Here is a 13062-nt window from a genome sequence, read left to right on the forward strand (position 1 = left end):
GTTGGACAACCCTCATCTCACTTAAATAAGTCTTGATAGCCCCATTTCACAGATGAAGAAACTGAGGCTCAGAGAGGTCATTTACCTGACATCCTCTGGCTACAGCAAAGGGGTGAGGTGGACATACCTGCAGCCTCTGAGTTGACTGTCCTTCCATCAGTCACCCAGGGCTGTTTGCCAAGGACAAAGAACTAGATGACGGTTGGACAGATGATGGTTGTCCAACAGATCCCAGCTGGACAGATGAGGAAACTGAGGCCCAGAGGGCTTGCTAGGAAGTAGCAGAGCCAGGACTTGAACCCAGGCCTCCAGGCCCCAGTGTCAGCATTTCGGCGGACTGGGCCAGAGTGGCAGTCACCTCTCTGCTACCCTGGGCCCTGGGGTTGTGTGTATTTTCCCTAGGAGGCAGAGTGGGGTCCCCGATGTAATGGGACAGTATTAGATCAGCCATTTTCAGAAAGGCCGTCAGGAGGGGTGACTGTCGGCCCCGCCGTCGTGTGGGCTGTTTGGGGCCAGCCCTGTCTTTGCCCAGCAGCTTAGAGCTCCCAGACCCTCTTCTCCTGGAGGTCCTGGGGCTGGGTTTCTAACATCCCCATCATGGCCCACCTCTCTCCCCTGCAGGAACTTGCCGGGGGCCCACCCAGGAGGTAGGTGGCAGCAGGAAGAGGCCTGGCCTTTGGGGGCAAGAACTCAGTTCAGCTGTTCCTTTTCTGCTCTGAGTCCCTGAGTTAAATTGGGGTCAGGACTCTGCTGACTCAGGCAGCTGCACCCCCAGAAGCCCTGCGTCCCGTAGTGACCCCTGCCTGAGCAGGGGTCCCCTCAGGGACAAGGCCCTGTCCTGACCCCAGTGGGGGTGGCAGCAGCCCCCAAGCCCCCTCATGCTGCACTGCCCCCTGGGTAACCTGCCCCCTCCTGGAGCCTTCCTCTAATTAGGTTGGATGGGTTGTGATAGGAAATGCAAATCTGGGTCATCGCATATTCAGAAGTGCAGGGCCGTCAGCCAGGCTGGCTGGGAGGTCCCTATCCTTTGGGAGCTTCCAGCCGTGGAGCTGGACCACATGGCCTCTGGGGAACGTCCTTAAGGTGGGTAGAAAGTGCCAGGGACTCTGGCCACTCATCACTCTGCGTTGGTAGAAGTAGGACCCTTAGAGAGCACGCCCTCCAGACCCTCACTGTCCCTAGGGAAACAGGTGGGGCAGAGAGACCCTGCCCCATGTCGCCGGGCAGCGTGCCTGGCTTTCCGTCATCTGGGAGTTCAAGTCCCAGCTCCCATTGCCTGGCTGTGCCTCAGTGTCCTTAATCATAAAGTGGGACCGATAAGCCTTGTTTTACAAGCTGTTAGGGGACTTCAGTCGTTAAACCTGTCTCATCACCTAGGACACCAGCAGATGCATGGTCGGTGCCGAACACACGAGATGGCGTGGCGCTATTGTCCTGACCACGTGTGGTTCCTCCAGGGGCCCAGAGCGTTGCCTTCTGGGGGGCGTGGTTTCAGCTGTGCCCACAGAAGTGACAGTGGCTGGGTCACAGAGTCCCTCCTGCTCCCGGCTGTTTTGAGCGCATTTCGTTGTGTCCTTTGACACACATGCCCAGGCACCTGCTTGGCAGGTCAGAGCCCCAGTTCAGGGGGCACAGAGGGGACTAAGGTGGAGGCCCATGGTGGGGGCACAGGTGGGGCTCAGGAGGCTGAAGCTGGGAGGCCTGACTAGTCACAGGGTCTTGACAGGAAAGCAGAGTTGGGTGGTAACATGTACAGGGTGAAGGGAGTATCCTGTCCTGGTTCAAATCCCCGGTGTTACTCGCGGTAGGGTCTGGAGCCTCCCCTCTGAGCCTGTTTCCTGAATGGAGTCGCAGTGACGTCTGCTCACAGGGTCCCGGGAAGCTACACGCACAGTGCCTGGCACATAGTACATGCTTAGTAAACGCATGCTGCTCCTCTTAGGTGGACACTGGGTGTGCAGGTAGGTCCATTGCTGAGACTAAAGAACTTACCTGGCAGAGTCTAGCAGGTGGTGGGCGAGAGCACCATCTTCCTCCTCCACCAGCCTACCCCCCCTGCTCAGGTCCCCAGGCAGAATGTCTTAAAATCTCCCATCAGGGGAGGTAATTATGCCTGGAGACTTGAGTCAGGGTGGGCCCAGCGATTGCAAGCTGCAAAGCTGAGTTCCATCTCTCAGTCCTGGCAACAAGATGCCCGTTAGGGTTTCCTTGGTGCAGAGCTGGGCCATGGCAGGTGCAGAGGTGGGGAGTAGCCGCTCAGGCTCCAACCCCAACCTCCTCATTCCTGCCCCGCCCAAGCCTGTCCGTAACATGGCTGCAACCGCTAAGCACTTACTGTGTGCATGGCTTAGCAATCTTGCCGAATTCTTGTAGCCACCCTACTTCTTTTACCCTACGGACAGGAAACCGAGGCTCAGGGTGGCTTGTGTAACCACCAAGGTCACCAACCAGTGACCCAGGCTGATGGGCTCCACAGCCAGTCACACGGGGGTTCCCAGGGCTCCTCCAGGAATGACTGGTCTGCTCTTGGCATTCCTGGTGGGGAGAGTTCCAGAACACAGCACAGGGGAACTCCTGACCTTCGGCCTCTCAGAGGCTCTAGCCAAACTCTGGAGGAGGCATTTCCACTTCTGAAAATACAGCGGCTTGCCCTGCTGTGGGTGGGGGGTGGACCCTCAGGCTTTCTTGCCCCACCCCTGTTCCCCTGAAGGAACTCTGCACACCTTTCTGCACACCTACTGTGTGCAACTCATCCAGCAGCAACAGAGACCCCATCTTCATGTCACCACCCAGTGGGGAGGGTCCTCAGTGGGGGTGATCCTCCACCTGAGAGTGGGGGTGTAGCAGGAGGGAGGGCCCACCCTGCCAGGGTGTCGTGGGGCCTCCTCTGCCCTTCCCCCCGCCCGCTTCCAGGGCCCAGCAGTGGCTCCCCCTCCTCTCCTCTTCCTGAGACCACCTTTGCAGGTGTGTTTTGGGCAGAGGGCGGACCTGGCCACTGTGCCTCACCTGTTTGGCTCCATCCTGGGCAGGTCCTGCAGCTTAATCATTGCCTTCAGCACTGACCCCTGGAGGGTCATCACGGTGCCCAGATTCTTCATGTTGCCATAAAGGGGACAGTTTATCCAAAGAATGGGCTCCGAGTGTCAGGCTGCGGGTTTAACCTGCGTGTTCCCATCTCTGTGGTGGGAAAGCTACCCCGGGAGGGGAGGTTGCTGCTTCGTGGGGTGACTTGAAGGGTAAGGGTTGGGGGTGTGTCCTGGAGCCCTGGGGCCGACAGGACCCCGCAGAACCTCCCTCCCCTTGGCGGTGTGGCTTTACTAGTTGCTGCCTTAGATGTTTATTGCACCTGCTCTGCTGGCCAGCTCCAGCAGGGACAGAAAGCATTCAGGAGTGACCAAGGTAGATGAGGCCCTGGTCCTCGAGAGTGGAGACAGAAACGAACAAAGAACAAGTGATCCGATATTGAGGGATGGAGACAAGTGTGTGAAGGAGCCCAGATCTGCAGAGGGGCATCGTCGGGATCAAAGGGAGCTGGTGTGGAGAGCGCCAAGGGGCGAAGGGCGCTTTGATAGTAAGGGGGCGATCAGGGTCCCTCCCCCCTGAAAGGCTGTTGCCAGGGCTGGGGAAGGGGTAGCACCCACCCCCAAACCCCGCCCCAGGTCTCAGCTGTCCACTCTGCCTGGCTGGTCACTGATGCCCTCTGTCCTTCCCCTCCAGAGGCACCCCAACGCCCTGTCTTTTCGCTGCTCACTGGCCGACTTCCAGATTGAGAAGAAGATTGGCCGAGGGCAGTTCAGCGAGGTGTACAAGGCCACCTGCTTGCTGGACAGGAAGACAGTGGCTCTGAAGAAGGTGCAGGTGAGCCAACAGCGCCGTGGGGTCAGAACCACACGGCAGGAGCCGGCTGGTGTCTGAACACTGTGGCCCTGGGCTAGTCCTGCCTCTCCCCTGCAAAAAACCCGGGAAACTGGCACTCTCCTCACTCATGGGGCTGTGGGAGAATCAGGCGGCCTTGTCTTTGCGAAAACTCTCTGTGAACCATAAAGGAAAACAAGGATGAGCATATGCTGAGTGCCTGCTGTATACTGCGTTATGCTGGAGCTCACAGAATCTTGACAGCAGCTCTGTGGATTGGGGATTTATCACCCCATTTTTCGGAGGAGGAAAACTGCAGACACGTGAATAACTTACCAGGGCTGGTGGGGGAAGCTAAGTGGGAGCTGAGGCTCAGATCTGCAGCCAACTGACCCTCTCTGGTAGCTCTGGGCTACTGCCCGACCTCTGAGTCCCTTCTAATCGAAGGAGTGGGGTCAGGCAGATGCGTTCTATGCAGCAAAGCCCAAGGAGGAAGCTGCTCGTGAGAGCCTTTGGGCCCCTCTGAATGGCTCTTTTCTGCAGGAAATGGCCTTGAGTCCTCCAGCAGGGCTTCCACAGCCCCTCGACTTGCTCATTTACCTTAAAGAATGAGATTAACTGGCTGGGCAGAGGACGCTCAGGAGAGGGAAGGCAGTTCAGACACAGTGACGAGGTGGAGAGATGGGCGAGGAAGCCCCGCCTGAAGCCGGACAGTGTGATTCTGTCCTTGTGGATCTGGGTGCTGCACACGTGGCCTGGGATGGTCGGAGGGGACACAGGCTCCTCGGTTCAGAAAAGGCCCGTGTTCTGCGCTTTGTCTGCCAGGGATGGGCTCACATGGGTTCTCTCTGTGTTGGTTTTTAGTGCTGGGATGGGTTCTGCGGGCGGGCGGCTGTAGTGTCGCCTTCCGGTTTGTTCCTATAAGTTAGGATGTGCTGGGAGGACCCACATGGAGTGAACACGGCCTGGGGGGCATCAGGGGGTGCATGCTATACCCCTTCTTCAAACTTGGTCCACATGACTGCCCAGTGAGGTCAGGCTGTTGGCCCCATTTATAGACGCGAAGACTCAGGCTCCAAGGGTGTTTCCTGTCCTACCCCTTACTGGTGCATGAACTTAGCAAGTCACAGGACTTCTCTGGACCTCAGTCTCCTCCTCTGTAAGTTGGCCAGCATTAACCCCCACCTCATAGGAGCTGCTGAGATGATTGAGTGGGAATTGGTCAGCACAGTGCCTGGCATGTGATGGGCACCCAGTTATCTGAACCATTGTTCTTACAGGGTTCCCGCTGCAAGGAGGCGTGAGAACCCAGACTGGGGTCCCGGGCCTTGTGCTCCCTCTGGGGCTCTGGGTGCTTGTTTTAACCACTCTTTCTCTGTCTTCTCTCACTCAAGATATTTGAGATGATGGACGCCAAGGCCAGGCAGGACTGTGTCAAGGAGATTGGCCTCCTGAAGGTGAGTGCCCTGGGCCGAGCAGGAGCCCCACGCTTCCTTAGGCCAGGCTGGGCCATGTCGTGACCATCACAGCCCCTTAGCCCTTTAAATTCAGAAACGACGTTCTTTGGAGGAGGGCAGCGGCTGGTTTGTCCTCCTGTGGCTGAGTGGGGACCCGCCTCGCCTCTGCCCAGTCCTCGCGGCGCCCCCAGACTGGCTGTCCTTGACCCTTGCGGATCTGGATGTGGCGGCCGTGGACCAGGCTGTTGGGGAAGGAGCGGAGGTGGGTGTTGGGTCCGACTGCGGTTTGTCTGTCTCTGTCTCCCTGTCGGTCTCATCCCATCTTTGCGCTCAGCCTCGTGCCCTTGTATTTATGCGGTGGCACGCACGTCTGAATATTCAGCCAGGTGCGTTCTCTTCTTCTCTCCCGTTCTCGTGCTCCCTCCAGGAGATGCTCTGTGCCAGGGAGACAGAGCCGAGCCAGTCTGGGGCACTGGGCAGAATTAACAGCCGAGCACGGGGCCCCGGGTTCTGGGAGCTAGAGGAGCTCGGGGCCCCTGAGGTGTCCACCTGTTGGACTCTAGCCAGGCCTCCAACAGGGAGGAGGCAGGATGCACAACTGGGGATGGGTCCCCCGGGAGTAGCTGATGTGCCTGCCCCTCTGTGAGCAGAAGTCCTTGGTTCCACCGGAGCTGCACAGGGTTGTGGGAAGGACAGACCTGCAGGGCCCGTCCAGGGCGAGGGGTGGTGGTGGTGGATGGTGTCTATGGTCATCCTTTCCCCCTTCCTGCTGGATTCCCCTCTGGTCTCCTGAGAGTCAGAGATGACAGAACTTTCTGGACTAGACCTATTTCCCTGGTCTAGGGGTGGCTCTCCCTGGGCTCTGCCCTCCTCCCCTGAATCTCAGGTTCAGGATTCCACCTGAGAATTAGGAGGTGATGGAGGAGAAAAAAAGGGATGGGCTTTGGAGGCCCGGGATCCTGGATTCAAATGCTGATGTCTTCGTTTACAAGCTGTGCGGCCTTAAGCGTATGACTTAACCTCCCTGAGCCTCAGTTTGCCCATCAGCCCAATGGTGAGAATGCCGGCCTTACAGGATATGGGCAGATAGAGAGAATTAAATAAAATAGTATCGGGGGAGTTCCCTGCTGGCCTAGTGGTTAGGATTCCAGGATTTCATTTCCATGGCCTGGATTCAGTCTCTGGTTAAGGAACTGAGATCCTGCAAGCAGCGTGGCATGGCCAAAAAATAAATCAATGAAAAATTTTTAAAAATAAAGTAGTGTCTGAAGAGGGCCTGGCACAGGAGAGCACACAGTCAGCACTGACTTGGTGTCCTCTGTCCCCACATAGAGAGAGAGCTTGCTTGGCAGCTTCCTGTAAAGTGGGCTACTGGTACAGTCAACCATGGCACCCTCCCCCGCCACCCCACTGCCCAGGGATTCCCAGGCAGGAGGGAGAACAGACAGGCGGCAGATGGTGACCTTCAGGTGATGCTGGCAGACCCAAGGGCGCCGGGGAAATCGTGCAGGGCCCAGGGCCTGGTCTCAGAATCTGGAAGGCTGAGACAAGCCTGCTGCAGGAGCCCTGACAGCATGGATGGGCGTGCAGATCATGGTGGACTTGAATGCCACATTCAGGATGTGAGACTTGAACGTGGGGACAAGAAGGGGGCTCAGCAGTGGCTGAGCGCGAGGTGTCGTGGCCATATGGGAGTTGTGGATGCTCGCAGGGGTGGCCCTTGGCTGTGATGGGTCCCAAGGGGGAGGCTAGAGGCTTGTAGGGAGGTATCCTTAACTCCAGCCATCACAGGTCCTAAAATACTCTTCAGATAACATTTTGAAAGTTTTACTAAATGATTAACTTTGGACCCAGTTGTGATCCCTGAAACTGATTCCCCAGCCCTGGGGAGTGGCTGTCTGGATCACACACCCCTGTCGCCCTACTCGTGGCCAGGAACACATGTGTGCTGCTCACATGAGTAAGGGATTGTACACGTGTGCACACCAAGCCAGCCTGTTTGGTTCTTGGGCTCAGAACTGAGTGACCACAGCCTCTTCGGTGAGGCTGCCCCAGGTGGCATGACCTGGGCCTGCCTGGTGTGGGGTCTCTGACCCTCCCCCAGGCTGCATTGCCACTGAGCGTGGTCAGCTGCGGGCTTCGCAGGCAGATACATCCCTTGCTCACTAGCTCTGGGGCCGTGGGTAAGCTGCTGACCACTTGGGGCCTTGGTTTTCTCATCTGTCTAAGGGGTTGATGACGAGAATGCTGTCTTCAGAGGTGTTGTCATGGAATTAGTGAGAAGATGCATTGGAAGGACTCAGTGTAGCATCTGGTCAGAGGCAGCCCCCGTTGCCATGGTTATAACCTCTGCCACCAGGCCAGCCCCTTTGCAGAACGTGACCCACCTCTCCAGCCTGCCTGTGGGAAGTCAACAGGAGGTGCCAGGGCACGGGATGTTTCCTACAATACAGAAAGAAGCGCGGTCCTCAGAGGGGCCACTGCGCGGCATCGTTCATGCTGTTCGCGCCAGGACCAGTGAGAGGCTGCCAGGCGGGGCAGGACAGTGACGCACAGCATAGATACGTGCCCCTCACGCCGCACCTTCTGGGCCTTTGGGAAAATGTGCTTTCAAGTGGCCTCTGGGTGGGACCCCCGCTGGACCGGCTGACCTTACTGTGGCGGAATATTTGAGTCCCTCTGCCTTCCCTAGATCCTGGAGTCATTTCAGTATAGTTTCAGTTATAAGGAATGCCAGGGTCTCCTGTCAGCCAAGCAGGGGCTGACTTCCGGCCAGTGGGCGTGCGGTCCTGTCCAGCAATCACACAGGCCACGGTGATCAGGCCAGAATCAGGGCTTCATTACTGAGCACTGTGCTCAGGGCAGCTCTCACACCAGGAATGATGTTTTCTCAAGATTTCACAAAGGGTGGGTCAGAAACTGAGAAAGTGGGAAGGAAGAAGGAAGGAGGTGGACACTTCCAAGTATTCCAGGACCACTGAGTACAGAGGTGGAGTGGTGGGGGTCTGGCCCTACCCTGGAGGGGCCTGGGTGGATGTGATGATGAAGAGGAGGGAGAAAAGGGTCATTTCCACAGTGTCTGTTGAGTCTTAGCTGCGAGTGGTCACCATGTAGATATTTCAGGGGTATCAGCCTGTGTAATTTTCACAGCTTCTCTGCAAAAGATTATGCCCATTTTACAGAGGGGACACTGAGGCTCAGGGATGCAAAATGGCTTTCCCCGTGTCACCCAGGTCTGCAGGCCATTCCCCCCAGATACTCGCCTCTCCAACTGTATCATCTCTCACTGGCTCCATCTCCCTCTTTTTCTCTGTTTGGGCAGCAACTGAACCATCCAAACATCATCAAGTATTTGGATTCATTCATCGAGGACAATGAACTGAACATTGTGCTGGAGCTGGCGGACGCGGGCGACCTATCACAGATGATCAAGGTGAGGGTGCCTGGCGGGAGAGCTGGGTCTCGGGGTGCTGCCCAGGTCAGGTGCCCCCCCACCTCAGCCCAGATCCCCCAGTGCTCTGGTCTCAGGTAGAGGCAGCTGCTCAAGGACACTCGCCCCCCGTCCCCCCTTGCTGATGCCCAGAGGCCTCAGTTATGGTCCCATCCACACTTGCTGGGAGAGGGTCAGCCACGGGCAGAAAAGACCCATCTGGGGTCCCTCACCACCCCAGCCCACCCATGGGCTCATGGCCACTTTTGCCTCGCAGAAGGGATGGGGCATAACCCCCTGTAGGTCAGACCCCAGGTCTCAGAATCTGGGAAAGTGTCTTCTGCCTCATTTTATAGACGGGAAAACTAAGCCCAGAGAGGTTGGAAGAGTTACCTGAGGATCCCCAGCAGCATGGGCACAGACCCGTGCCAGTGACCCAGGTCTCTGCTTCCAGTGGCCCTCCGGTGGCATCATCCCCAGGGGACCTTCCTGAGCCCCTTAGCCCTTGCGAGACATCTTCCTTCCCATATAATGGCCGAGGTCAGGGATCTCAGAGATTTTGAGCAACCTGCCAAGTCCCACAGGCAGCCCCCAGACTGCCCGTTCACCTCCCCCCTGCCCCGCCTTGAGCCCAGAACTGGGTCCGCCTGAGCCTGGACACGGGGACCTTCACAGCTCCACTGATGGGGCACCCACTGCAGGCCACAGCCGTGCTGCGTGTATGCCTCACTCACTGAGTCCACACTACCCTTAAATAGTGAGGCTCAGAGAGGTTTTGTCACCTGCGTGCGGTAGCACAGTCTCTAAGTGGGATCCCTGGGCCAGCGCGCTCAGCTCCACTCACCCCGCCTCCTTCAAGGTCGTCGCTCCCCGGCTGGCTGGACCCTCATCCACAGACCATGTTGGTGGGCCTGCATCGCTCCTCCCCCGAGCCCAGTCTGTCCCTAAGCCGGGCTGGGCCATGCCCGAGCCCCCACCCTGCTCTGTCTTTCCCACCAGGCACTGGGGATTGAATGATTGCTCGGTGCCTGCTCTTCTGAAATTTGGCTCCTAGGAATAGGGGCATCTCTGGGAAGCAGCATTACTTGAGCTGTTATCACCTGCTTTTATACTTTCATTGACATATTAATGGGTTTGCAGGGATGTTAATCTCCACGCAGATCCCTGGTGGAAACAGATGTGCTGTATCACATCTCACTTCTTCCCCACTCCCCCCACTCTTTTTCTCCTTCCTGTGTCATTCTTTCCCTGAACACCATGCATCCAGACCTGCTCTGTGCCCACCCCCATGCTGCTGGCCTAGGCGCGGCCCTCAGGGAGCTCGCCTTCTGATGGGAGAGCAGAGCTGTGAACGAGCAGTCACGAGCAGCAGTGAACAAGCCAAGTTCAGGGTCTGTGGGAGCCAGGGAAGGCTTCCTGGAGGAAGTGACACGTTAGCAGGGAAGGCTTCCTGGAGGAGGTGGCACGTTAGCAGATACCTGAGGGGAGACCTGCAGCCTAGAGGCAGAGCAGCTTGTGCCAGAGCCCAGAGGGATGGAAGCCCAGGGTCCACAAAGCACTTTTGTCTGGTCAGGGTGCTGCACCCTGTCAGCCCCTGTGGCCCTCAGACCCCCTCACAGCCTCTCAGCTCATGGAGGGGGCTGGAGTCAGACAGTGGGGAGTTGGGGGTGCTGGGGAAATTATAGATCCCTCCCCTTCCTGAACCTCAGTTTCCACCGCTGTTGTGGGGGCCTCATCGGGGAGGGCTGCGTGGGAGCTGCAGGGCCTGGATGCAAGCTCCTTCCAGCCAGAAGAGACAGGAGGGAGGCATGGTGGCATCCAGCATCCTTTGTACCTGGCCTGGGGTGGTGCCTCCCCTCACCCCGGCTTCCCCTGGGCCAACCCTGACTCAGGGTTCAAGTCGGTTATTCACACCCTTGGTTTCTGGGGCGGTGGCCCAGCTTCCAGGTGCTTCAGGCCCTTCTGTCTCAGGAGCCCTCCTCCTCACATGGCCTGGCACCTCCCTCCCTCTGTCAAGGGCCCCTCACCCTCCCCTTCCCCTGCTGAGTTTGTGGCCCTGCAGGCAGAGCAGCTCAGACAGGCAAGGCAGGGCAGTAGGAAGACCCTGGGCCCAGGGTCAGACACACCTGCGGGATGACCTGAGCAGCTCCCTGTACCTCAGTTTCCCATCTGTAATGGACCCAGCATAGTGCTCAGGGCCTGGGAGCAGCTGTTTCTCTGGCCTTTCCTTCTCTCTAGCTGCCTCTGGCTTTTGGAGGGAACAGGGGCCTAGGCAGGGCTCAGCCTGGGGCCACACTGAGTCCTGGCCTGACAGGGAGGCGGCTGGCCAGCAGACCCTCTGTCCCAAAGGCCCCCAGCCTCCAGACCCAAGCAGCACCGCCAAGGGCCACGTGCCGGCGTTATTTACGATGGATGGTGAAGCCGGAGCTGCTGCCACCCCAGAACCCACCAGAGACTCCGCGCCTTCCCGCTAAATGTCACCCGTACCAATAGGACGTGACATTTAGAAAATCACCACGCACAGCCGCGCACGTCCCCATTTAAATGCTATAATGAGGATTAGCTAACATTAGGGTACAAATTACACCGCAGTGCGGCCCACTGTGGAGGCCTGAGGTGGTCCTGGGGGAGCTCTGTGCCGGGAGCCAGGGGCAGCTGACTCATGAGGTCCCCTCCCAGAATGGAGCCTTAGAAGAGCCTCATGGGGCTTTAGAGCCAGTCCAGGGGCTTCCCACTATGACTGTCCCAAGGTTGGAGGTGTCCACGTCCGGTTCCAGCTCTGCCGCCCCTGCTGGATGACCCTGGGCAAGTTCCTGAACCTCTCTGACCTTGGGCCTTCATCAGGTGGTTACTGGTACCATTAGAAGTGGGTAAAGAGCTTGGGCTTCCCAGGTTGAGCTGTTGTAACTCTGCCCCTTACTGCTCCCGTGCGGCCCTCAGTTTCCCCATCTGTGAGATGGGTGCAGCCATCACTGTGGGGCTCAGCACAGAGGCTGCACATGGCAGGTGCTTAGCAGAGGTTAGCTCGGGTCCCACCTCCTGCCTCAGGCTGCGAGTGTCCTGGGTCTTCCCTGTGCCGGTCTGGCTGCCAAGTCTTCACCTCTGGCTGCTTTGGGAAAAGATGGTTGCTCTAAGTGAACAGAAACTAGGTTCCAAATGACGGGTGTGTGAATTATGTCCCCGACCCCTACGGGCCTGGCCCACAGGAGATCTCCCTGGAGGGATGCTGATCTGAACAGTGGACGAGGACATGTTCCTGGTTGATTGAGCTCTTTCAGGACCCTTGGTTACTTACAGATCACTCAGTGCAGCCTGGGTAGGTTTTGAGTTTTAGGCTTTTGTTTTTTGCTTTTTTTTTTCTGCAGTGTTAAGTATGATTTCCCAGGCAACAAAGTAGGTTGTGCCTGTTGAAACTGGAAGGTCCATTTGAGACTGTCAGGCCCGCTTCCTGGAGGTCCTTGCCATGCTTGTTCATGGTTACATGTGCTGGCTCCCAGGAAAGGAGCTGGGATTTAAGCACCAAGCAGGTCTTGGGTGCCCCCATCCTGGGCTGGGCCAGGCCCAGGGCAGAGAGCCCACCCCAGTCACTTCTGCAAGGAACTAATCCCTGTCGGGCAGTGTGGGAGGAGATGGACGTGTGTCCAGGAGACTCCAGGTAGAGGGTCATAGAGAGCAGCCTTCAAGATGTGGTCCCAGCATCCCTTCAGCGAAGCCATCAGAACATCCCCTGTGTCCAGGCCAGCCCCGCCTTCAGGGAGCCCCATGCTGGTGCTGGGGGTGGACACGTGACCCCTGGAGCCGGGACCCTACAGCGGCACTCCCAGGCTCGTCACCCAAGCCTGTCCGTGTGTCTGTCTACCCCTCCGCAGTACTTCAAGAAGCAGAAGCGGCTCATCCCGGAGAGGACCGTGTGGAAGTACTTCGTGCAGCTCTGCAGTGCCGTGGAGCACATGCACTCCCGCCGGGTCATGCACCGCGGTACGTGCCGGGGGCCGCGGGACACAGCCTTCCCCTCGGCTCCTCCCGGCTGCTCGGGACAGCCTGAGGAGGGCAACCGCCTTGTATCCCCAGCCGGTGGGTGGCCAGCATCTTGCCTGTCCTTACAGTGTCAGAGAATGGGAGCGGGAGGCCTCAGGCTTGACGGCACCCTGGACCTTGTGCCCCTGTCAGGGGCCTCCCCAAGGTGACAGCACCAAGTGCCATGTAGTCACAGGGACCTCAGGAACAGGGGCCATGCTCAACACATAATCTCCAATCCCCGAAACCAGCCCGGAGCCAGCAAGAGGGGGCTGCAGCGAGGGTAGGGTGGGTGCAGAGACT

At 58.1% G+C, this 13062-nt stretch overlaps 1 protein-coding gene across 1 annotated transcript in view; it reads left to right on the forward strand.

The window, feature by feature from the left end:
- The window catches only part of NEK6 (NIMA related kinase 6), an 86304-nt gene that overhangs the window by 48830 nt on the left and 24412 nt on the right, over positions 1–13062 (forward strand). The window contains exons 3-6 of the mRNA XM_019970810.2: positions 3718–3858; positions 5250–5312; positions 8635–8745; positions 12612–12720. Coding sequence (XP_019826369.1) covers positions 3718–3858; positions 5250–5312; positions 8635–8745; positions 12612–12720 — 424 coding nt within the window. The remainder of the gene's footprint in view (positions 1–3717; positions 3859–5249; positions 5313–8634; positions 8746–12611; positions 12721–13062) is intronic.

This window comes from Bos indicus, chromosome 11 (genome assembly GCF_029378745.1).
Source record: "Bos indicus isolate NIAB-ARS_2022 breed Sahiwal x Tharparkar chromosome 11, NIAB-ARS_B.indTharparkar_mat_pri_1.0, whole genome shotgun sequence".
NCBI lineage: Eukaryota > Metazoa > Chordata > Mammalia > Artiodactyla > Bovidae > Bos > Bos indicus.